This window comes from Trichoderma breve, chromosome 5 (genome assembly GCF_028502605.1).
Source record: "Trichoderma breve strain T069 chromosome 5, whole genome shotgun sequence".
NCBI classification, from domain to species: domain Eukaryota; kingdom Fungi; phylum Ascomycota; class Sordariomycetes; order Hypocreales; family Hypocreaceae; genus Trichoderma; species Trichoderma breve.
In genome coordinates, this window is record NC_079236.1 from 2,040,976 (window position 1) to 2,064,882 (window position 23,907).

At 51.7% G+C, this 23,907-nt stretch overlaps 7 protein-coding genes across 7 annotated transcripts; 5 read left to right on the plus strand and 2 right to left on the minus strand.

Annotated features, from left to right (window-relative positions):
• Positions 1-584: 584 nt before the first annotated feature.
• T069G_08298 (IKI3 family domain-containing protein) lies at positions 585-4,781 on the minus strand (the record flags this gene model as incomplete). The annotated part of the gene is made up of 4 exons (XM_056175508.1): positions 585-2,271; positions 2,338-2,680; positions 2,740-4,469; positions 4,624-4,781. 4 exons carry the CDS (start codon positions 4,779-4,781, stop codon positions 585-587), a joined length of 3,918 nt encoding a protein of 1,305 aa, XP_056026457.1.
• A 959-nt stretch (positions 4,782-5,740) lies between these two features.
• T069G_08299 (uncharacterized protein) lies at positions 5,741-6,826 on the plus strand (the record flags this gene model as incomplete). Its single annotated transcript, XM_056175509.1, has 1 exon — positions 5,741-6,826. One exon carries the CDS (start codon positions 5,741-5,743, stop codon positions 6,824-6,826), a length of 1,086 nt encoding a protein of 361 aa, XP_056026458.1.
• Positions 6,827-9,971: 3,145 nt separating this feature from the next.
• T069G_08300 (uncharacterized protein) lies at positions 9,972-10,964 on the plus strand (the record flags this gene model as incomplete). Its single annotated transcript, XM_056175510.1, has 1 exon — positions 9,972-10,964. One exon carries the CDS (start codon positions 9,972-9,974, stop codon positions 10,962-10,964), a length of 993 nt encoding a protein of 330 aa, XP_056026459.1.
• Positions 10,965-11,960: 996 nt separating this feature from the next.
• Positions 11,961-12,743, plus strand: T069G_08301 (uncharacterized protein; the record flags this gene model as incomplete). The annotated part of the gene is made up of 3 exons (XM_056175511.1): positions 11,961-12,115; positions 12,282-12,560; positions 12,656-12,743. 3 exons carry the CDS (start codon positions 11,961-11,963, stop codon positions 12,741-12,743), a joined length of 522 nt encoding a protein of 173 aa, XP_056026460.1.
• A 573-nt stretch (positions 12,744-13,316) lies between these two features.
• T069G_08302 (uncharacterized protein) lies at positions 13,317-14,669 on the minus strand (the record flags this gene model as incomplete). The annotated part of the gene is made up of 1 exon (XM_056175512.1): positions 13,317-14,669. One exon carries the CDS (start codon positions 14,667-14,669, stop codon positions 13,317-13,319), a length of 1,353 nt encoding a protein of 450 aa, XP_056026461.1.
• A 409-nt stretch (positions 14,670-15,078) lies between these two features.
• On the plus strand, positions 15,079-16,165 carry T069G_08303 (uncharacterized protein; the record flags this gene model as incomplete). The annotated part of the gene is made up of 2 exons (XM_056175513.1): positions 15,079-15,191; positions 15,265-16,165. 2 exons carry the CDS (start codon positions 15,079-15,081, stop codon positions 16,163-16,165), a joined length of 1,014 nt encoding a protein of 337 aa, XP_056026462.1.
• A 5,921-nt stretch (positions 16,166-22,086) lies between these two features.
• On the plus strand, positions 22,087-22,793 carry T069G_08304 (hpt domain-containing protein; the record flags this gene model as incomplete). The annotated part of the gene is made up of 3 exons (XM_056175514.1): positions 22,087-22,107; positions 22,168-22,322; positions 22,532-22,793. The coding sequence occupies 3 exons, from the start codon at positions 22,087-22,089 to the stop codon at positions 22,791-22,793; spliced, it is 438 nt and encodes a 145-aa protein (XP_056026463.1).
• Between the last annotated feature and the right edge of the window lie 1,114 nt (positions 22,794-23,907).

Sequence of the window (23,907 nt, forward strand, 5' to 3'; positions counted from 1 at the left end):
TTTCACCTTTTTTTTTTGTATGAGACTGATGGTAAAGAAAGTATATGTGTTACTTTTTTTTGGTGGAAGAAGGGAGGAGGATTTTCATTGATGGATGGACTGATTGACTAATTAGCTTGTGATTGAATTCATAGCGGAGGCGAATGACGGATTCTGCTTTTTTATCTATATCTTTGTTTATTTATTATTATATCAGTTGGTTTTATTGTTTTTTAGTCTTTTGTGTTGCATGTAGGTTGGATTTTTTTTCGTTGATAGGTTTTGTTGTAGATTGGAAGATTGGGAGTTGCCCCCTGTTTATGTCGAGATATGGTGGAGGGTGTTGATTTTTAGAGATTGATTAGTGTAGGAGGTATTTTAATCAAGAATATATACGCAAGACTGGATCCATTGTTCAAGATATGTAATTTTTGATGTGGTCGTAGAGCAAGTAATGTTTCCAAGAAGTAATTTATGAGAATTGAGCCGTTGAATGGCAAACATCAGATAGACCTCCTTCTTTTATCGAAGAAGAGTAAATTTACTCGAAATTCCCTTTGAAAATCCATACATTGAAAATAAAGAAAAAAAAAGACAACTCCGAATCATCCCAACAATGCTAGTTTCTTCATCCCTGATATCACCGGCGGCTCCATCTTCTTGCCCTGCTCTTGCATCCACTCCTGGAACACGCCCTCGCCACCCGTAGCTTTCCACTCATTCACAGCAGCAGCCTGTTGTTGATCCTGCTGTTGTTGCTGCTGCTGCTCCGCCGACACGGCAAATACTTCCCTCACAGAAGCCTCACACGCCTCCGTGACATCTGCCATGAGCGTCTCCGCCGCGCGAGCACGCTCCGCCATACCTCTTCTCACGAGAGCAAACACCAGCCTCTCCACCTCGGACTTGGACGCCTCCACACGCTCGACCAGTCGTCGCACGCTGTTGACAAGATACTCCTCCTCGTAAACAGTGCCCTTTCGCCCTCGAGCACGCTTCTTCTCCTCTCGCCTTCGGTTCTTGCTGGTAGCTCTGCTGACGCCCGTGCCGGCGGTACCAACACTGCCTGCCTTGCCAGTATATCGCGTGAACAAACTCGCCGAAGTGCTTACGCGCGAACTTGCTGCGATGGAGACATCATCAGGGATGTCCATCCCACCAGCACGCTCGCCCTCGTAGAACGCAAGAGGGTCTTCAGCAGCCTTGAGTCTTAGTTCAGCAACGCGAGGGACCTGTGCGCGGAGCTGAGCTTTGCAGTCGGCCAAAAACTCCGTAGTTCGACCAAGAGCCTCAGCGAGCCCGACGTCAATGGCAGACTCAAGAAGGTCAGGACGTGAGTTCTGAATGACAAGACGGATGGCTTCAGCGAAATGGTAGCCGCGGCAGAGACACTTGACAGCCATCTCGAGCGAAGCAAGGTAATCGAGATGAATGGTGGCGGCAGAGGAAAAGTCCTTTGCCTCCCAGAGAGCATCTGCAAGGGCGGTGGCAAGCTCGGCTTTGTTGTCTGCGGAGAGAGGGGGATCTTGTTGGTAGGCAGTGAAGAGGCATTCTTGCCAGCATGTGGCGCCGGCTGAGCGGTAGCAGCTGGTAGCTTTGGCATAGTTCTTGATTGATTCATATGCCAGGCCAGCTTCCCGGTATTGAGACTTGGACTCTAGATAGATGGCATAAATTTCGGTCAGAGTCTTTAAGCGCGGTGGGTCGTATCGGTAGAGTTTTAGGGAATCTTGGTAGAGGTCGTGCTTGCTAGTGTAATTACACAGCTCGTCGAACGCATCCAGAGCTTGAAGATGAGTCAGGGCCTTTTGTCGGCGGGCAAGATGGTCGTCAATCTCAAACTTGCGACGAAGCTCGGAAAGGACATGGAGGTTTTGAATGAAGGGGAGGTATTCTCTCGGGTCTCGCTGAGACTGCTGTGCAACGAGCAAAGCAAGATCAAGATTGTATAGGCCTAGGGCGTTCTCATACACCCGGTTGACATCTACCAGGAAGCAAATGTGCTCCACAGCCTTTTCTGCAAGCTTTTCATCTTCTTGCATGAGTTCAGCGACGAGCGTCAGTCCATCATCCATCGCAGGAGGGACCTTGCAGACGTGAGCGGAGATGATGTTTTGAAGATGAGTCGCCTTGTGAGACTGAAGGGCCTTGAGAACTGCGTCACAGATGGCATTGACCTTGGAGCCGTGAGGCTTTTGTGAAGGCAGAGCTTCAGGGGCCGCGTTGATACCGTAGGGCTGAGCTTTTGTCCGCTTGGTGTCTTGATACATGGTCTGCGTAACATCTTCCTCCCTGTGAAACAAAGTTAGTGATTGGTGCTAAAGAGCATTTTTATTAGAGAGCCTTGGCTATCCGTACCTGAGCGATGAGAGGAAGAGATCGATGTAGGAAACCTCCTTTAGTTGGTCCAAGAAGAGTCCAACACATGAGAGGAACTGCTCAGGCTTGTGGTCATACAGAATGTTCATATCGACTCGCTGCGATCGACAGTATGAAAAGGCACGAGCATAATTCTTTTCCTCAATGAGGCTTCTAATGCCAGCAACTACCATGGCTCTGGGGAAGATAGTTTCCAGGTTACCTCGTGGCATCTGGAGCACGATGCTCATGTTGGTTGGCATTGCGGTAACTAGACGAGAACCACGCTCCACGCTGCGACATCGCTCATCCTTTTCAGGATCATCGGCAGGAACCTCCAAATCTAGACCAAATTAGCAGGCTGCCAGTCATTTTATATATCTCACAGAAATTCAAACTTACCCTCGACATCTGCCACCAGGTGCACGTACTTGACAAAGTGGTTGCTAGTGGTGAAGATGAGATGGTTTGGTGTAACAATGAAGGAAGTGCAGTTCTTGGCCAACAGTCTAGAGTTTGCAAAGATGTGGCCCGATCTTGAAAGACCAAAAGCCATCTCAACATCATCATGCTTGCTGACTTCGAACCATGGAAGCTGTGTCGTGAATTGAATGGGAAGAAGGTCGTCGCCAGAAGTAGAGAGCTTATACAATTTGCCGGACTGGTCTTGGCCGTAGCTTTCCACGGTAGAGTCATCGTCCCGTGTTGCGGTGGCTGCCAGGGTCAGGCTGCTGTCCAGCATGCTAATCTCGGCAGAATTTCCTTCGCCAGTAGATACAACCAGCTGCAGATGGCCCAGGTCATCTTGGTAGCCCATACAACGCAGGCTGTTGTCGGACACCCAGCAGATTCTTAGGGGCATGTGGTGCTCTGGCATATTAGGGGTATCAAAGGGGAGCTTGAGCCTCTCCACTGGCCTAGTAGACCTTCCGTTCTTCAAAGGCAATTCGTAAAGATCCACGCCTTTCTGATGCAGGACTGCGAATGAGGAGTTTTGGTGTCCAAATGCTACATCAACAACAGAGGATTCCGCCTTGACCTCAAACAGGGCCATAGGAGGAGGCACGTTGGCAGTGCGAAAGGGAGTAATCTTGACAGTCTCACCATCGATGACAGCAACTACGCCGTTGTCGTTGGGCAGCCGGCATGAACCCCGGGACGTGTGGAAGATTTGCTCGGCCAGGATGAGGCTCCCGGCGGATGCTGCTGCAAACCGGAGGGCTTTTTCTGAATGCCACGCTAGGCAGGTAAATCCTGGCTCCATGGCAATTTCTTGCTTGAGATACCAGTGGTAGTTGCCCATGGTCCATAGCTGGATGGTATCCGAGAGAATGACTGCCAAGACTGTCGAATCTGAGTTCCACTCGAGTCGGATGCGGGCGTCACTGGTATCCAAAGTCGTCCCGTTCGGCGATCGCAAAGTGAACTGTCCATGTCGTAAGCCGTTGCGCTCAAAAAAGACAACATCAACTCGATCCGTCAAGCGCTGAATACCAGCAATGAGGTTGCCGGACGGTCTCCAGCTCAGAGCACCTTCAAAGCCATCGACGGGCTCGCTAGCGCTGTCGAGCTCTCCCTCACGTGAATACACCCTGATGACTCGTCGAAAGCCCTCTTGGACCGAGTTGATGGCCACAAACGCGCCGTCTCCACGCCAGCTAATGGATACCGCCCCGTCCTCGTTGGTGCTCGGAAGGCCCTGGTCGACTTTCTCAGGTATCGTGGGATCTCGTAGGGCCTTTGCGCCGCGGCCCTGGAACTGTGTTTCTTTTTTACCCCATCCAACAGAGACGTGTTTTGACGCCTTGAGATCCTCCTCTGTCATGGTGATTTCGGCAACGGGGTCGAAAGCGCCTCCCATGAGGACAACAGTGTCGGCCTTGGTGACCACGGCAAGCAGTTCCTCGTCCGGGGACCATCGTGCAGCCGCAATTCCGGCATCAATAGATCCCATAATCTCAATGTGAACATGGCTGGTCGAAAGATCCTCTCTAACTGTAATGATATCTCCGCCTTCGAGAACGAGACATGTTGTACCACTGCCACTCAGGTGGTGGATATTGACGATGCGGTCGACGAGGAGATCGGGGTTGGGACTGGGCGCATCCCATCGAGTGAGTACGCGGCGGTTTCTTTAAGAGCCTATATGTCAGCATTCTTTCTCCTTGTTCTACACAGCCGTGGAGTTGGAATCTCATGAATAGGGAGAAACCGCAAGAAAAAAAGAAAATCGTGCCCCGCCCCCGCCTCAGTCGCAAAACACAAAACGAAGCAGCAAAAACGCACATGGAATCAGCATCCGACAATCTGACCAGCTCAATCGTCGGATTCTCGGCAGTCGGCCCGATGGTGCACACAATCTCGTCATTCTCGGGATCCCAGCAGGCGGCGGTGATGTCGGGATGCCGCCATCTCCCGAATCGGAGGTTGCGAAGGTTGCGCATCGTGAAGAGGCGGCTTGGAGGGGCTCAGCGCATGAGCGGGAGAGAAAAGCGAATGCCCTTGTCGATGGGCTGATCGATGGAACGGGTGGGAAAATCGGGTGACTGGCCTCGTATGGTCGTTTTGTTTGGTTCCCTGCTCCAAGGGTGTATTGTATTGCCCTTTTGAAGTCGAGCGTCGTGGATGTTGAGGCTCTGGGATTTATTTTTGTTTGGCCGTAGAAAAATAATTTTGGATATTTTTTTTCCTCCACCAAGGCCAAGGCTGGATGCACAGCGATGACTCGCAGCCTGAAGCCGTAATTTTTGCGGCAGATCGGCGCTAGCAAGGGCCGACGTTGATTAACGTTTTTTAACACTGAACTGAGCACAGTGCATGCGGAGTAATTACGCTCTTTCATTATTATCATTATTGGTACATGAATTGATGCATTATGCTCTATGAGATAATCAGTGTAATCCTGTAGTCGACTCTCGGAAGCAAGAAACCAGATTTAGGAAGGAATTGACAAGTGCATGCGGGAATCTGTCGGCAAATGCTCCATGGCGTTGATGCTGCATGCACTGCATCCATCCAATGCAACCCCCGGCTTCATCACCGCCTGTAAATCAGCCCTTTGCAGCGTCATCAGCGGCCTAGAGTGCGCTGTTGCCATTGGCCTCCAGCGGCAGATGACGGCACTCGGGCGAATCACAGGCGGGCAGCCTCCAACCTCGGGAATCAAGTTCTGGTCCTGCAACCGTTGGAAGCTAAATCATATCAACCGTCTTCTTCCGCCTCTCCTCCCTTTGCTCTGCTCTACTCCCTTGTTGTCCACTCTACCAAATGCAATTCATTGGCACTTGCTCTTTACATGTGCTATTGAATCTCTGAGCATAACGAATTGACTGCAGCACTCGCAGCTGGCAGCGTTTGATTCCCAGCATCTCGTCAAGCCGTCACTCGGCGGTCAAACTCCACCATGGACGTCTCATATGTTCCTCACGCCGAGCGCGTTCGCCGCAAGAATCGATCTTCCACCAATGTCAACCATCTCTCGCTGGCTCCTCTGACGACGAAGCTTCCCATAGATGATGACGAAGCCATTGTCGACGCCGCTGTGCCTCTGTCGCGACCGAGCACCTCATATCTGCAGGGCAAGTCTGCTCCCACCACGCCTCGGCTGCTGGCTAGCTCCGCAACCAAGCCTCGGTCACGATCGAGGTCGCAGAACCGAACACCGTCCGCCTCGGGCGCCCCAATCACCAAGAGCAAGTCGTCGTCGCATCTCACCCATGCAACAAAAAAGTCTGCGACCGGCACATCGACGCCCCGCCGGCGACACGACGAGGGGACTGACGGCGATTGGCTGCTGAGGACAGGCGCATTGATGACTTTTGAGGCGAGAGAATTCAAGGGCCAGTCGTGGCTTGTCTCGCGGCAGAGTTCGACGAGCCTCACGGGAATTCGAAGCATCGAAGACGTGGCATTTGAGGACGAGCTGGCGCGGGAAAGAGAGATGACGAGCCTACTTACAAGCAGGCGTGGCAGTCTAGCCGACGATGACATGTCCATTTCTGTCATTGGCAGTAAAATACACAGCCGGTCGCACAGCATTCACGGCAGCCGGAGTCAACTCATGACGCCTGTAGAGCGACTCATCGACGACGGCTCATATTTCCCCAACCAAGAGTCGCTTGCCGGGCCCGATTTCATCGACCTCGACGAAAGGTTAGAGGAGCTGGAGCGAGACACGGTAGAGGACGCCGAGGCTGCAGTCAAGAGGCTGATGCGGCGAGGCACGGGGGCCAAGGCCGGGTGGATGACGAGCTTCATGGGATGGAATCTCTTCTCGGTGGACGAGCACGAGGAGGAGACAGATGAGGAGTCAGAGTATGACGAGTCACTGGCGAACTCGCGATCACAGGACGACCGGAGCGCTTGGCTTCAGCGTCACGTCGAAGGTCCCCTGGACCCAGAAGACTTTGTGCCACCTCCAACGACTGACGAGGGAAGCTGGAGCGATGCGGCATGGCTACTCAGCGTAGCGTCAAAGGTGATATTTTGAGAATGGGAGCACGCAAGCATCTATCTCCGGCAGCAGTATGGTAGTAATGGATTCCTCTTCAAAGCCGGCCTCATGAGCTTGTCATTCTATGTTCTTAATTTTCTTCTTTCTCTCTTTATTCTTTCAATCTAGTGTATTAGTAGCAGTGGTGGTTTTTCCCCAGATGAATCGATCGATCGATCGAGCTGTGAGTGGATACAAGCTGTTTGAGAGATGGAAACCAGAGCAGTGCATGGCCATCTAAGTCCATATAATCAATGACATGTTCTGCTTAGGTACGACAAACCTGTGCAACGTCCATTTCAACCGCTCACTTACCATAGATCATACGCCCAACTTTGTACATTGAATTAATGCATCACGCACATCATTGCATAAAGCACATCCCGGCCCAGGACAATCTCCACCGCATGTCTAGCTTTAGGCACGGCTCGCCTGTCTCCCTAGCACTACCTACCATCACCCATCCAGCTCAGCTTGTTCGGATCGAGAGACGGGCAATACAAGACCCCGGCCTCGGTTCCGACGGTTGGGACCTTGTCCATGCCGCGTCCTCGCGGGAAGACTGTGAATGAGACAGACAGTCGTGCTAAGCTGTACGAGTACAAGCAATTTCCAGCGCCGCGGGACTTTGAATTCCCCCGCAATGGCCTCATTGGGCAGAGGCACAGGCACCATGTCTCTCGATGGACGAAGGGATGTGAGTGAGTCCTAAACCTAGAGAAAAGGGACCCTGTTGGCAGTCTCCATTGCATACTTGTACATGTGAATCCCACTCCGGATGGGCTCCCATGACGCCTAACAGGAGCGGCATCATGTATGTATGAGATGTAATGCTATGTCATGTCATGTCATGTCATGCCATGTCATGTATGTACAGGTAAGGTATGCACTCAACGCTTCACAAGCAAGTTTATTCCAGTTTCACGGCGCCCAAGGCATTGGGTACGAGTGGCCCCCCAATGGCACATGTATTAGCCATGCATTCGCCGTTGTCGCTAGCTCTCACAGCCCATGCAAGCCACCCAATAACGAGCCGGCAAAGGGAGAGAAAAAGGGCTGGAGAGAGACACTGAAGAGGGGAGGGGGGAACTCGGGCTGCAAAGCCGGGAGCAGGGTTGGTTGATATGTCGATGCTACTCTGGAGTTTTTGGCGGAGATTGGGCTGCTCAGCTCTTTTTTCACCCCCTCTTTCAGCTTTCACCGTGACCTAGGTAAATATTTTTCTACTTTTTATTTGGGTATTGGTTTTTTTTATTTTTGGTCTTCTTCTTCTCTGTTGGTATTGATGGGCAACAACCTGAGTTCAGTTTTAAAACTACTGCAGCTAAATAAGGCGTGTGATGAATCGTGCAAGTCTCGTCTACACACGTAGCGGTGCATCAACAAGAAGGCGTATCAAATATACAGCACCACTCAACTCACATGCAGCATGTGCTGTGCTGTGCATTCCTTTTTTCCAACCCAAGAATTCAACCCTTGCATTTGACTCACCGCGGGCTGCTTTTTAACTCCGAGTACCCTTGTCTCCCTTACAGCTGAGTTGAGAGTCCAAAAAAAGAAAAGAGATGAAAAATGATTTGGAAGGTGAGGAAAAAAGCAAAGAGCAGGCATAGCATACCTAGGTAGGTAGACCAGGGTTGGTGTGTGTATGTGTTGTTTTTTTGGTCCAGCATCAAAGATTGGACGGAATATTTGCAAAAACATCGGGACATGATAATCGGCCCATTCTGCGGCTCTTACGATTTATTCCTAGCTGTTTTTTCTCTTTGCTTTTTTTCAACAGTTTTCCTTTGCTTTTTATGCTATATTCAGCCTATCCAATCAGCTCCACTGCCGCTGTTGGTCTCCCGCACCTTTAAACCATGATGGCTCGCTTAAGCCTGCCGACCTAGACATGTATCACAATTATTGTTTTATTTTTGCTTTTTGTCGTCTTCCCATCTTTTATACCGGTTTTCATACTCGTAACATGTAGGTACTAAGGGGGGTCACGCAACCCAAGGCCAAGGATGCGGTGAAGCCTTTACTGTAATCGCCCTCTCTTCAAAGCTGAGCTCGGGTCGTGCGTGCCATGATCCCCATGCCTTGCGATGGCAAATTTACATGCATGTCCATGTCCACCTTTTACACGTATGTCTCCCCCGTCTCCATCAAGTGGATATCAATCGTCGGGCCACTCGTACCGTTAAAAAAACAAAGCATCAAATCAAGTCCATCCAAGGCATTGACTTTCGTGGAGCCCCCCCATGAATATGATGCAAGGTTCACTTCCCAGCGCGCCAACCACATGCAATATAGTCTCGCTTCAGCATCACCCATGGATGGACCAATTCGGCACTACTTGGAGCTTGCAATCTTGCTTTTTTATCCCGCCTTGATTCGCCTCTTTTTAGACCCCCCCAAGGCTGCAGGCAAAAAATGGTCAATGCCCTCCCGAAATCTCTTGTGACAAGTGACCAGCGGACTGTGTGGCTGGTCTGGTCTCATTGCTCCAGACAGTCCGAGACCTGCAAGTATAAGCATAAAACGGCCCTCCCAGGCCAATGTTTCGTAGTGCGTACATGCACCTGTACATGAACATGCATATGCAAGCATCAAATCAAAAAAGTGTAGTGATGCCGGTATTGGACCTCCCGGTGCCGCGGGTCGTTGGTCTTGCACAAGCTCCGTGTCTTGTCTTAGGCTTCTCGATCTGTATCGCCGATTTGCCTTTCCCTTGACTTCTCCTCTTACACTCTCTTGCTTCCCTCTTTGCTGGTTTGTAAAAGAATCACATCTGATAATCGCCCTTTTCCATCCTACATCTCCATCTATTCATCTATTCCGTATATAGGGGCTGTAGCTGCTGGTGCTTTCAAGTTTCCCTTACGCCATCATTTCCTACATCCTGTCGGGACGTGGTTTTCGTCAGTCTTTTTCGATCACTTTCATCTCGCTCTCCTCCATATCTTCTATTCCAGTTCGGTCGTCAAAACGAGTCTCGCCAAAGTAAAAAAGTCGAAGGAAACAAAAGCCTTGATGCCCGCCAAGTCAGCATTAACATGCTGTTGACACCGGCAGAGCGTCGCCCAAACCGCACATCTACATCTCAGCCACTCGCTTCTCCCGCCTCTCCTCCGCCCCGAATCAGAATCATCGACAAATGGCCATGGCAGGCAACCTCGTGTCGCAGGGCCGCGTCCACGACGAGCTGACGCACATCGTCATGTACGTCTTCTTCAGCCTGGCGCTCTACAACGTCGGCGAGCTCGTCTGCCACATCGCCGTCACCTTCAAGCGCTTCCGCGGCCTCTACTGCTGGAGTTTTCTCGTGGCCACCTGCGGCATCGCCCTCAACGCCGTGGGATTCCTGCTGCGTAGCATGGGCACCTCGCTGTCGTTGTCGACATACGTCTACTCCGCGCTGGGCATCGTCGGTTGGGCGGCCATGGTCACGGGCCAATCACTTGTGCTATACTCGCGGCTGCACATCATCCTGCCTCGCGAAGGGCTGATTCGTGGCATCCTCATCATGATCATTGTCAATTCCGTCTGGCTGCTGGTGCCCACTACCGTGTTGCTGTTTCTCTGCAACTCGCCAAGCGCTGCGCAATACCAGGTGCCGTACTTTATCTTTGAGAGGATCGAGTTGACCGTCTTCTTCATCCAAGAGGTCATCATCTCGGTGCTGTACATCCGCGAGACGTACAAGATCCTGCGCAGCTACAGGGGGCTCGTGACGGGCGCAAACCGGACCACCATGGTGCATCTCATCCTCATCAACTTTGTCATCATCGCCCTCGACGTCAGCATCCTGATTCTGCAGTATACCAACCACTACGACCTCCAGACGGCGTGGAAGCCGTTCGTCTACAGCATCAAGCTGAAGATGGAGTTCAGTGTCCTGAACCGCCTCGTCGAACTCTCTCAGTACATGCGCCGCAACAGGGGCCTCGCCCTCATCGACACTCCGGCCGTTGGCGCCGCCGCACTGCCGTTGGGCACAGTTGCCGCTGATGACGGCCGCATCATCGCAAGAAGGAGGAGCATCATTCCCGACGAATCTGCCTTTTCAACCGTTACGTCAAGCGTTGGGCTGAAAGCACCGCCAAGTCGGCCTGAGCCGTCCATTTCGGTATCACGGCTGCAAGTATAAACCATGGCAGCAGCGACTGTTTTTGCGGTGAGCAGGGTACAGGCACATGTGCATAAGAAAAGGTGCCAGGGTTGGGGTTGTATTGGCTTTCGGACATTGTTGCAAGTTTTTGTACATTTTTCCTTTTTTAATTATTTTTGGTACATGGCAGGGATATCATTCATGGGTACAGGTTGGGAGTTTTCAGGAGGAGGAACATTGTCGTTTCGGTAGTGCATGTACACACGGATGGAGTCTGGGGCATGTCGTGACACCCGACGACAGCAACACGGCGTTGTTTTGATGGCTGGATCTTGATATCCATCGTGTTTGGAGGCTTTTGATACTTTTAGCAACAATTGAATTAGTGCCGCTCCATTTTACTCCGTATAACTAGGCTGTCGCTGTGGATCCCGGATCTCGCCACCCGATCTTGACAATGTCCGGCCGATTTGGTTGATCTTGGACGAGACAGGATACGCACAATGAAAGTACATATAGAGATGGCATTCATGAGATTAGAATCGTTTAAATGTCCATTCCCATTAAAGAGCCATCATCACCACATCAGTCACCCAAAAAATTAATAAACTCTCCGTCAATCATGCCGCATCAAATGTCATTCCATCTTGACCTCAGCTCAGCCCAGCTGACGACGCCCACCGCCACACAAACCGAGGTTCAACATTCCCCCCTTCAACACCACGGACAAAGGCTTGATTACATAGATGGTGGCTTTTTTTTTTTCTGGAGATGTTTTTGTTATCTCGTCAGCAAACATGTGTGATACCCCGAAAAAACGAAAACGAGCTTAGCCTCCCGTCTTGGCTCCAGCATTCTCGCCACGCCACGCACGCAGCTCCCGAGCTCCCGGTTCCGTGGGGTCATTGCTGTCGAAGTTTAATTCTCGTTTCCCTCTATGTCATATGTTCTCAATCCCGGCTCTTCCTCTTTTTTACCTCTTCTCTTCTTCCTTTTACTTTCATTTAATCATATCTCGTATTGGATCATTTTTCAATGAATGCTGTGAACAGCGACAAGTTCGTCCCGAGGAGAGCCGGGGCTCCGTCGCCTCCGCCTCCGCTTCTTCCTCCCCGGCCTCGCGATGTCGGCCGTCTACTCCGGGCCGACGACAATATCGATCTCCCGCCTTCATACGAGGCGTCCACCCTGTAAATCCCCCAATCTCTTAGCTATCTCAGTGTTACACAACATATGTATTGTATTCGGCAAAGGAAAGGAGAGAGAAACAGAGAGATCGTATCTGTCCCCTCTCACGGCATAGAAATATGAAGACTGACATGATCTCCTAAACCCCCTTCGCCCCCCAACAAACAGCCGCAGACCAAGCGACGCACACATCCGCGTCGCCGTCCGCTCCTCCCAACACGCCTCCAACAGCAACTCCTCCCTACCATCCCTCATCGCCGGCCGCGACGGCCGCACCAGCATCAACACCACAGGCTACCTCCTCACAACCCCCATGAGCGCCAGCCTCGACCGCTACGACCACTGGGGCCAGAGCCACCCCGCCGACGGCTCCGGCTGCTTCTGCTCCGACTCCGAGGGGTGCTGCTACTCGAGCCGCGGCGGCGTCGTGTGCTCTGATCGCGACGGGTGCTGCTGGGGGGATCGCGGGGGTTTCTTCTGCAGCGACCGTGAGGGATGCTGCTGTTCCGATACGAATGGGTGCTGCTTCTCGAACGACAAAGGGGCGTGTTGCTCGGATGGCAGATCTTGCTGCTTCTCGAAGTTCGATATGGAAGATTCTCAAAGGGGAATTCCGACGATGACGGTTGAGACCAGTTCGGTGAGGTATAGTCCAAGGTAACTGGAGATGCGCATCTTGCTGTATTTTTATCTGTACCAGTATATGTGTTGGCGTTTGGGCTCTGTATTGATGTTGGGATTTGTACTTGTATATGCATCGGTATTGGTACCGGCGTCTGGTTTATATAGCAGTCTAGGTCATGGCGTTGTGAGCAAACGTCGGGATGTTTATGTATGTAAGCTCGAGGACTATTTTCATCAGCTCTTCATATACTTGTAGAGCTTTCCATGAATGATCAAAATTGGCATCCATCAGCGAACTTCGAGAATTGATGGGCCACGTCGTGGTAGAAAAGAAAAAGAAACGTGGGGAGTAATATAAAGATAAAAATGTGTTTCCATTCCGCTGTATAGGTAGGTAAATTCGAATCATGTTGGAAAAAAAAATCCATCGCTTCCTAAATCCCGCTCAAGTTTCGTATATCATACATCATAGTGCTATCTATCTGTCTGTCTGTTCATCAACTCATTCTCAACATCCAATTATATATAGTAAAAAGGAAAAAGGAAAGCATAAAGAGATAGGAATTCAAAAATTGCCTTTTACCAAGCAGACTGCGTCGAGCCCAGCATCAACTGCCGCTGGTAAAACCGGCCCCCGGTAAACGCCGTATAAATGTCGTCCACTCTCTGCTCCAGGTTCTTGTCCGTCCGGATCGCCTTCTCCACCCGCCTCATGCGAGCCCGGCTCAGCATCACGCCCCGCGGCCGGCGCTCCTCGAAGGCGTACCAGCAGTGTCGCAGCTCGTGGCCCTTGAGGTTACAGGCGGGACACAGCGGCGACTCCGAGTCTTTGACAGAGGCTGCGTCGTTGATGGCCACGTCTGCTTCTGACCCGGAAAATTCAAGATCGCGAATCTCTCGGTACACCTCTAGAAACGTCCACAGGCGGTCCTCTTCGCCCGGCGAAGTAGCATCTAGCTCCACCACTTCTTTTTCGTCCGAAGGTTCTGCTTGTATGCGTCCGGCAGATGCCACGTCAGTGCTGCTTCTAATCTCGCTCGGAGCTTCTGCTTCCTGTCGATTATTGGCGTTGGTGTTGTTGTTGCTGCTGCTACTGTTGCTGCTACTGCTGTTACTGCACTTGTGCGTCTTTTTAAAAGCAATAGCCTCCTCAGCCTCCGTCTTCCACTCAATGGCGGCAAGGTCCAGCCTGTCGGCCCCCATCATAAACTTGTCAAACAGCGGCGGCGAAAAGGGCAGGATGCAGTCGGCCAGATCACGCAGCCAGGTGCCGCAGTGCGTCTCCGGAAAGTTGAGCTTGTGGCATCTCGTCACGGCGCTGTACCACTCATGAGCCCAATCCGCCTCGTTGTTGTCAAGGTCGAAGCGCTCCAGCACGCCGTTGTAGTGGCTCCGCTCAATCTCGATGCGCTGGCGATACGTCGGGGCCGTCGTCGCTTTCAGGATCGCTATCCATTCGCGTAGTGACTGCTTCTCGTCGAGCAGTTCTGCCTTGGCCGGGACGATGGTACGCAGGATCAGCGCCTTGGTCTTGTCGACCATTTCGTTTTGGCGGTCATACTCCTGCTTCTTGGAGTAGTAGATCTTATTCTGGTTATGGTAGAGGCCAAACTCGTCCTTGGTGAGCTCCGACACGTCTCTGGCATGAGGATTGAACTGCTGCACCTGAGGCGGGATTGGGCACGCACGCAGGTCGTCAACCGCCTTGTCGGACCACATGTATCGCCAGATGAAGACGTCGACATAGGGCTGGATGTCGCGCCGCCACTCGTCCCAGTCGCGATACCACTTGAGCACCTTGGGCTCATGGTCCAGATCGTCCAGCAGCGTCGAGTCGTCGTCGCCCGTGTGTCTCCATATGTCGGGATGAGGGTGAGGGTGAGGATGAGGATGAAGAGGGGGTTGAGGGTGCGCAGGCGCGGTCGATTCCATCATGAACTGGATGCTTTGTCGTCCGTCCTCTTTTCCTTTTCCCACTTCCTTCTCCCAAGAGTAGAATTGCAGCAACGGGGATCAGCGCAGCGCCTGTGTTGGGTTAGGCGTCAAAGCGAAGAGCGGGAGAAAAAGGCTGATCCATCCATAGGATAGGATGAGCCAAACAGATCGCTGAGCCGTCCTCGTACCTGTGTACAGTACACTGGTCTAATTGCATTATCGGCATGTCGAAGATCCACCTGCATGAGCCGAATCAGACGATGCTATGCTGGCTGATGCGTGCTTTATGAAGCGAGGAAAAACAGATCAAATCAAGGTGAGACGGCCAGCGACAAAAACGTGGTTCCACATGGCAACGGCAACACCATAGACTGGCAAGTCTAAGTGCAAGTGTGCTGTCTCTGCCATGGCCAAAGTCCAGGTCGGCTTCGGCGCACATCTCCCGAAGGGCTGCGTGACTCCCACCATCGCCGCTTACCCGGCAGCCCAGAGGGCCAGGAGGAGTGCTTATACTTACTTGTACGAGTACACACTACATGCACAGATGCAGATGCAACATCCCCCGCGCGCATATTCCTCGAGGCCATACCAGGAGTATCGCTGCTATTACTACAAACTTGAACATAAGTGCTATGCAGCAAACAGACGCCGGGTGGAGTAGAGAGACCCTGGACGAGGCCATTGGCAGCGGGTCTCTCGACTGTGTTCTTCATTGGATCGGTACAACACCGAGCAATAGCGCAGCAGCAGAAGATGCTGACCGGGTCTCATCAACAAAGGCTCGCGATATCCTCATTGCGCGTGCTCAAGACCCATTAGTCATTCAAGGCATCAGCTCAGTCCTATCCAAGCCCGTCAATTCCAGCGGTGACTTTTACACTGCCTGCGCCGGTCTCGACAGCATCCTTAGCGATCTTCCCCTCGCAACATTGCGACTCTACAGGTCCGGCATAGAGGCTCTGGCTGCCAATACCGCATACAGTCCTTCAGGGGTTTCCCTGCCGTCTTTGACAAACCGGGCAAAAGATGCAATCAAGTTCATCGACTTCCCCGAGTTGACATGGGCGCCCGAGCACAAGATGGACTACATGGCAGAGCGAAGTCTTTCTGAGAGAGTACATACGGCGCAACAGATGAAGCCCCATGCCAGGGATCTGCTCGGCTGGCTTGCCGACTACAACTGGCCGCCTTATTCGGGCTGTGTGAAGCAGCTGGCTCGCTTTCCCGAAGTGGCAGTTGACCCGATCAAGGAGATTATCGCAGACTACCGAGATGATGATCCAGAGTGGCTGCTGCATCTTCTCGATTTTGTAAGAGAGAGTGTGCCTGTTGGGGTGCTGTGGGAGAAGCTGGAGCCTGAGCTATTGTTGCTGGCCAGCTCCGAGGCAAGTGACGAGGCAAGTGACGAAGAGAATCGTGATCTTGTTGAAGCTGCCCAAAGTATGCTTGGGCAGCTGAATGAATGGAAAAGGGAACAGAATGGTAACGAATAATGAGATGACCCAATACGATCAAGCGCCGTTGGAAAGAAGACTTTGCTCTAGATAATCTGCTGCTTCTTCAAAGACATCCGCAACTCCATCTTAGACACACTTGCTTTTCTGCCCCTCGCCAGCCATCAGAAATAAAGCGTAGTAACAATACATTACACTATGCTTTCGTTAGGTTTAATTAGAAAGGTTTGCGAGTAGAGGTATTGCTTTTATCTTCGTTTCCGACATGATGAAAGTCCCGATGAAAGTCCCGACGAAAAAGCCGAGCTTCTCTTCACAAAGCCCTTAGCATCGATCTCGACCCAACGTATGGCGAGTTGTCCGTACCCTGAGTGTCATCACTCCAAGATCCTGTTGTGTTGTAATTTTTTTTTAATAACAAACAATATAATCAATAGTCGAGTTAGGGCTGCGTTTCTACGTTTGGCAAGATGTTTCAAACAGTTCGCAATTGAGTTGCTTAGTAGCGGTAGCATGCAGGAGACATGCAAGTCAGGCTTACTACATACGGTGAAGAGTAGAAATGTCAAACATTTGGGCCAAATATCGGAATGCCATGTTGTCTCTAATGATACGGTAGTTGGCAGAAATGTAGCTTTTGTCCAGTGACATGCTAATTCTTATAAATCTGGCAGAACGGCTCTGAGCTGGATACGACTAAGCATTGAAGCATGAAGCCTCCTTTAAGCTTAAACCCTGAAAGCTACTAAGGTCTCCCTTTTTAACCGCGTTGAGAGCCAACAGACACTGGAAAGCTGCATCATGCTCCAGTGACTAGGCTTGCAACTCGTGGAGACGGCGATTTCATTTCTTGCCTCTCCATGGCTAAAGGGTGCATGTGTTCTGCTGGCTGCCATGGACCTCTCTGGCTTCCCTCCCTTTTCGTATCAGGGCGGTCAGTGGAGGTTGCCTGGCCAGATTGGGTCATCATGCGTTGGTCATCCTGAGTGATACGATTCCAAAGGATTCCCTAGTCGTTGCTCGTCGGCGCTGGCCGGCCCTACCATATCAAGACCGGCTCAAGTCAGCTGCCTGGCGGGTTGCTTCGCGCGACTCCCGCCATCCTTGCTTCGCCAGCGCCAGTCCTTCGCCCTGCGCCGCGGGTTGCCAACGTGAGACCCGGCCGCGGTGCTCTCTGATGCCACAACATCATAACTGAGTCGCTAAACACCGTCCATGTCACTCGGTGGTCAAGAGGCGTGTGCTGGGGGCTGCCGATCATCGCCCTGTTAAGCACAACTACACGACGCTGAAAGTCTAGAACACTGATAGACAGAAACGAACGGCATGCCAAGCCGGATACTGGCTTCAAGGATATTTCGTTAAGCAGTTGCGGACGTTGTTTCGCCCCGTTGACGACGCCACGGCGGTTGGGATGCGCCTCTTTGCGCAGGATTGCCGCTCCCTCCTCAAAACGCGGCCTTGGTTGATTGATTGTCTGAGCTCGAGGCTTCCCAGGACACTCATGTCGTGTCCATGGCTACAACGTGACGCTTCCCAGCGGCCCTCGTAGGGCCTAGCGGTTTTGCTTGGGCGCAAACTGTGGGCTATTGCGTGAGCCGTGGATCTTCGGACTCTCGGAGCTGGGCTGTTTTAACCCCCTCCAGGAGAACGGCATAATAAGGGGTTTCGCTACCAGAAGATTGCATATACACGCACTCTCGTGCTAAGCAGCATTTGGCTCAGCTGCTGGTGCTACCCCCGTAACTTTTCTCGACCGGCGTCGGCTAGGATCTGGCAATCCAATGGCATCTTGATGGACGTCGGAAGTTTAGCAAGGACCAAGGCGGCTCCTACATACGAGTACAAGCATCCGTGGTTGAGGTGGGAGTCACGAGCCCCGCTAGTGTGGGAAGCTTGATGTGGGCAGCTGGGATGGCTTACAGACAGTAGTACCGGTACAAAGGCTGGAGGTCTCTGGACAAGGGCAAGGTGGTGTGTACATTTCTTTTTGTTAAGCACCTCATGTGAGTGAACCCCTAATCTCTATAGTATCCCGGTATTCATGTATGAGCATGTGCGGAGATAGCAACCGTTGATTCTAGAATCCCCTGAAAGAAGCTCAAATGGCTATAGTAATTCACTTCTAAGATCAAGGTAGAGAACAGTATTCGGTACAGGTAAGGTACTTACAAGTAGTCGGGCTTGGCTCCGTTGTGCAAAGTGCTTATACTGGGCTGGAACCTTGCGGTATGATTTCCACTGCAGCTGTGTTGCTTACTGTACCTACACATCAGTGGACCGCAGATACTACCTCAGGTTTGTAAATTCAATGCTGATCCATGTACAGTTGCAGTAGATATCATGGAGTGCGTCTTGGATGCACCATCAGGCATTATTGGATGCCCAGAGATGTTGAGTTGGGTATCACTGTAGCAGCATTACCCATATGGGGTACAGGTACCTTGAAACAGACCGCGGCACCAACCACTGAAGCTCTTTTACGCGGTCCCATGAATGAGTAAGGCCGGTACTAGACTTAAGGTATCAATGTGTATTGACGTCTTGCACGCCTCTTCTTCTACTCCTTCCAACGCCTTCTTCGGAATGCACTCCGTACACGCCTCACCACTTCAATATTAGCACCTTAGTACGGAGTGCTGTACACACAAATACCAGCACCGATGAACTCCGCCGTCGGTGACAAACCCCAGGCTCGACTCAAGCGCGGCATCAGCGCGGATTTGCGCTGCTGGGAATCTAGAACCGCCATATCCATCCTGGAGGGAGGGGGGGCCTTGCAAAATGATGTAACCACCTCCCGCTTTCACGAACCCCCTGCAGCCATAGACGTAATAGGTGCCATCAGCTCGGGAAGCCATCAGTGGCAGGCGTAGGAGGCTGAAGCGGTCAAATTTCGACTCCATCTGTACGGGCTCTAGTCTACTATCTGATGCATCCAAAACTCCCAGAGACCCAAACGATGCCAAGTCCCTACCTCTATCTACACATCGCCTAGGCAACTGTGTACTGGGCCTCTATTAGAATATCCATTCCTCGTCTCTCATGTCGAGTCCTCACGACCATTTGCCGAATGCGCCTACTTTACTTGCAGTGACCTTATCTTTCATGTACGAGTACACACACAGCATGTGGGATGCCTCAATCTGGCAGCAATAAACTTCCCCTCCCCTCCCTCTCGCACAACTCTTCACCCACCTGCTTCTTTCTTCTCTTTTTTTTTCCCGCTCACACATGTGGAATTGTTTCATTCCTTGCTTGCCTCCTGTGCTCCCCAGGAGCCCCCCTCCATGCCCACCCCTCCATCTTATTTTTTCATTTTCCAAACCCTCATTTGTTCCTCTGCTCCTGATTCGACTCCCTCCAGTCTCCCCTGCACGGAGAACTTGTGCGTCAAATTAGCTTTACGGAAGGCTGGCCCTTGGCCTTCCCAGTCACCGGCGGATTTAAATGGATTGGATGCTTGTGCCTGGGTTTCACGCGGGACCCCGGCTGCGGCATCTCGACCTAGTACCCAAGTCTGCATGACTGAGCACAGGACACTTCCCGGAGAGAACCACAAGAGGGGGAGAATCATTCCCAGACTCGTGTGGGGATTTTTGCTTTCCGCCAGCATACGGAGGTGTCTCCCCGTTGCCTGTTTGAGTGGTGAGTTGAGCTAAGCTGCGACGGCGCGGCAGCGGGTTTGCTCTACCACTTACTTACCCGAGTCTAGATGTCCTTGTGCTTGGGTGAGAGATGATATCGCGCCATTTCCCGTCCAAGCGGCGCTCCGAACATGCCAGCAGTACTATTGATTATAAACATATACTACTAATGTCCTGGCTACTAGGTAGCACAGTAACCACAACGAGAGAAGCGGGACCCCAGCATAATCCATCATCTTTTGGCGCCGCCTGCCGAGATTCTCGCGATGGGCGGTGATGTGATGACAGTGCCACAAACAGCCGATGGACATTCGCCCGACTCCGTGAATGAATGCGAGAGGCTACCGCCGCCTGCAACAAGAACACAAGCAAGGGAGAGTGAAAAAAAAGAAACGAAGCAAAACAAAAAACACGCCGTTTGGTACTCCGTACACGAGCTAATGTAACCACCACATGGTGTTGCTGTATGCGCAGGCTCTGCTTGTACGCCCACACCAGGTACTTGTACTTCCTCGACACCCGATCCTTGCTGCGCACTCCAACCACACAAGTTCGAAATCTTCAGGCTTGCAACCCCACTATGCGGCCCGCTGTGACAAAGGCAGACACAGACGTCAGTGCCCCTCCCCCCACTGACGTCTTTGGCGCAGATAAACAGCTCTGGCCATGCGCGCGTGCATCAGCTTAAGCTAAACTGGGCTCAGCTGCGTGTTAGTACGTGCATCTCCCCCTTCAGCGGCCTGAATTGCTTCAACCCCCTGCAAGCCGGCCCTGGCCCCCTTCTGTGCCATCAGCTGGATGGGCCAGTGACAAGAGCCCGGAGAGACGGCTATTACTAGCACTGGGCTTGACTCTGTGTGCTCAAGCTGCATCAGCGGCCTGTGGGAGCGCCGCTTGGGCATCGCGCAGGAGAAAAGAGAAAACATGCAGAGGGTGGCGGCGTCATCCAATCATGTGCGCCCCTCCCATCTACTCCCGGTCATGCTCTGGCTTGATATAGAAATAACAAGGAAAAGAGACTGGACGAGAAAATTTTTCGTCCATGCCAATTCCCTCAGGTAAATTGCTCGCAGCGCACAAGGCCGCGCCTTGGCTGAGGGGGATCAGGCAGTTGAGTGACTTCTGGTCACCCAATCGCCAATTTACCCACGATGGCTGCAAGCTTACCTTTCATTGCCACCATCCTCCGCTTCCTAGTTGAGGATAAAGCAAAAAAAGGACCAAAAAAGGGAGTAAAGATTATAAAGTAAAAATAAAAATAAAAAAGTAATCCGCCTACTATAGTAGCACTTACATATACAGGTAGGGAGGTAGTATCGGGCTGATATAATCTCACCAGCATCATCCAGCTACTAAGGTAGGTACTTTGTTAGAGCGAAGGAAGTTGTACATTTGCAATAACGCGGAGCTCGTAGCGTTACCCGCTAGCCATATTGCCATAGTACCGCCTTGTGTGGCCTAAGCACCCGACTGTCGTAGTTCCAGTCTGTAGACGTGCTCGACCGATGCCTGTCCGGTTAGTGCGAGTTGAGGACTGATGTGAGGTTGGGTCGGGTGGTTCTCCAGAAGGTACATGTACCTGTACCTGTACCGCGCTGGTATTCCCTGTATTCCCTGTACCAGCACCAGCACGCACCAAAGCTCTCCAGCTCTCTTCCTCTGCCCCTCAGCGATGCTCAATTTGAACTCTGACCTCAACATCCCTCAGCATCGCGTGTCGGCCTCGTGTCCTTCTCCAGCCGCCTGCAAAAGAGGTGACCCTCGTTGACTGCAACAGTCGCATTAGTGAGTCAATGTCCTCCAGCTTGCCTTGTTTCACGATCCCCCCCCAGATCTCGGCATCGTGGCCATTCGCTCGCTTCCGCTGGTCGGCCGTTCTGCCACATGTACCGAGACCCCTCCCTCACTGCACTGCTCCCCTCTCGCCTCGCAGCTCATGCGTGCAATCCCCTGTCGTGCTAAAAACCTCCATGTCTGGTCCTTTTTTTTTTCTCCTTTTGCTCTTTTCCTCTATCCACCCCTTCTTCTTTTTTTTCCTTTCGCATCTGACTGACCGGTTGCATCTTTTCTCGCCTGTATAGCTCTGGCAGCGCAGCTTCTCCTGTCCGATTTACTCGCCCGTAGATCCTCATTTGTGTCTCGCTCGCCCAGCTCAGCCTGTGGGTCGCATCTCCTCCAACTATTAAATCCGTTCACCTCGGACGCTCCTTGGCCCCCACTCCAAACCAAACCTCGCTCGACCCCTCCATCGTGGCCATCTTCTTCTCTCAGCAGCCGAAAAGCGCACATTTCGCTCCTGACGCATCTCTAGCAATGGCGCTCCCCGACGACAAGGTTGGTATCGCTGCGCTCGCGAGCTTGGCTTGGCACAGGCTAACGCTCGGGTCCATCTAGGAGCTCGAATCCATATTCGGCGATGCTATCGACCTCACCACCTTCAAGCAGATTCTCGAAATGGACGAGCCCGGTGACAACGAGTTCAGCTCGTCCATCGTGTTTGGCTTCTTTGAGCAAGCCGAGGAGACGTTCGAGTCTATGGACACGGCCCTGTAGGTCGACCCCGCCACTCATCACTTGCACTGCGTTCCAACTTGTTCTTTGTCTCTTTGCTTCTCATGTCTTCCCCGCATCTCTCCCAACAGCCTTGTTATAGGACTCGATGGCCCTTGTTATGATTTACGCAAACAAATTTTCTCACCATCTTTACGCTATTGCATCTCGCATAATGCTGACAATTGCATTTCTTCGATTCGTCTAGGAGCGATAAGGATCTCGAAAAACTATCAGAGCTCGGACATTTCCTGAAAGGCTCCTCTGCGACACTGGGGTTGATAAAGGTCCGAGACGGCTGCGAAAAGATTCAGAGATATGGCAAGCAGGAGAACCTCGACGGCTCTCCGGAGCCAGATGCTGCGGTGTGCCTCGAACGCGTCAAGGAGGCGCTCACAGCAGTCAAGTCTGACTACGAAGAAGTCGAGACGGGACTGAGGAAGTTCTACAAAGAGGATGAGGATGAGTAGAGTGCTTGAATCGTCGTCACTCGAATTGGATTATGACAACATTTTTGAAGGCTACGCGCCTTGACTCTGCCAAGCAACGCGAGAGCTCAAGATGCTGCCTTCACAGTAGGAGCCACTTTTGCTCCAGGCTGTTGTACATTCTCATTCGGGGGGTGAAACGATGCACGATTGCACGTTTCCCGCTCCTCGATTTAACCTCTCTCTCTCTCTTTCATCGCATTTGTCTTTCTATACTCTTCATACCGTCCGCTCACGACTCCTTTTTACGCATGCCATCACCTATACGTGGTGGCCGCAACAACAAGAGCCGCGACCATCGCAGATTTGGTATTAGTCGTCCGTGGGCTGGCGCCTGAAACTTGGCAGGATATAGGGAACGCGCAAGGCTGTCTTTACATGCGCAATCATGGGTTTATGGTAGCATCATGATATTTTTTGGGAGCTCAAAAAAGTTGGTTTACACACTAAGAAGAAGCCTATACAAGGAGAGGGGTAGCGTAGAAGAGATACCAACAAATTTAAAAAGTGAACTCCACGATGGCCTGCCGTCAATGAAAATATTATTTTGTCATTTCCTTCTTTCTCATCTCCCCTTTCCCTTTCTCCCCTTACCTTTTTCCTCTTCTCTTTTCACTGCGTAAAGCCACTGATGAATGGCGGCGTCTCTTTTCTCGTATCGAGTGCTCACAAATTACGTAGTTTGTGCCACCATCCCAATGCAGCTTGGCGCGATCTGGTGGAGATCTGTGGCTAATATCGGCAAGTCTGATCAACACATGCACGTGGCTGCCTCATTCATCTAACTTAGTACGACGAGAATCAAAGACATCGAAATCAGTTTTATCCAAAACACAATCACTGCATCTTTGTGTCTGCTTCTCTTCGACAAACGACTCAGGTACGTTGCCATATTCAATGACCAAGCATAAACACCCATCACTCCCTCTACATATTGGCGTGTGGGGGTTAGTCAGGATCTGTATCCAATATCCAAAGCTCGAGTCATGGAGGGGCCTTGTCTGCTGGGTAGAAGGCCTGGTTGGGGCCCAGATCGCATTCATTGCCCATCATGTCCATCCTTACCCTGTGACACCTGTTTGAAGATGCAAATCTC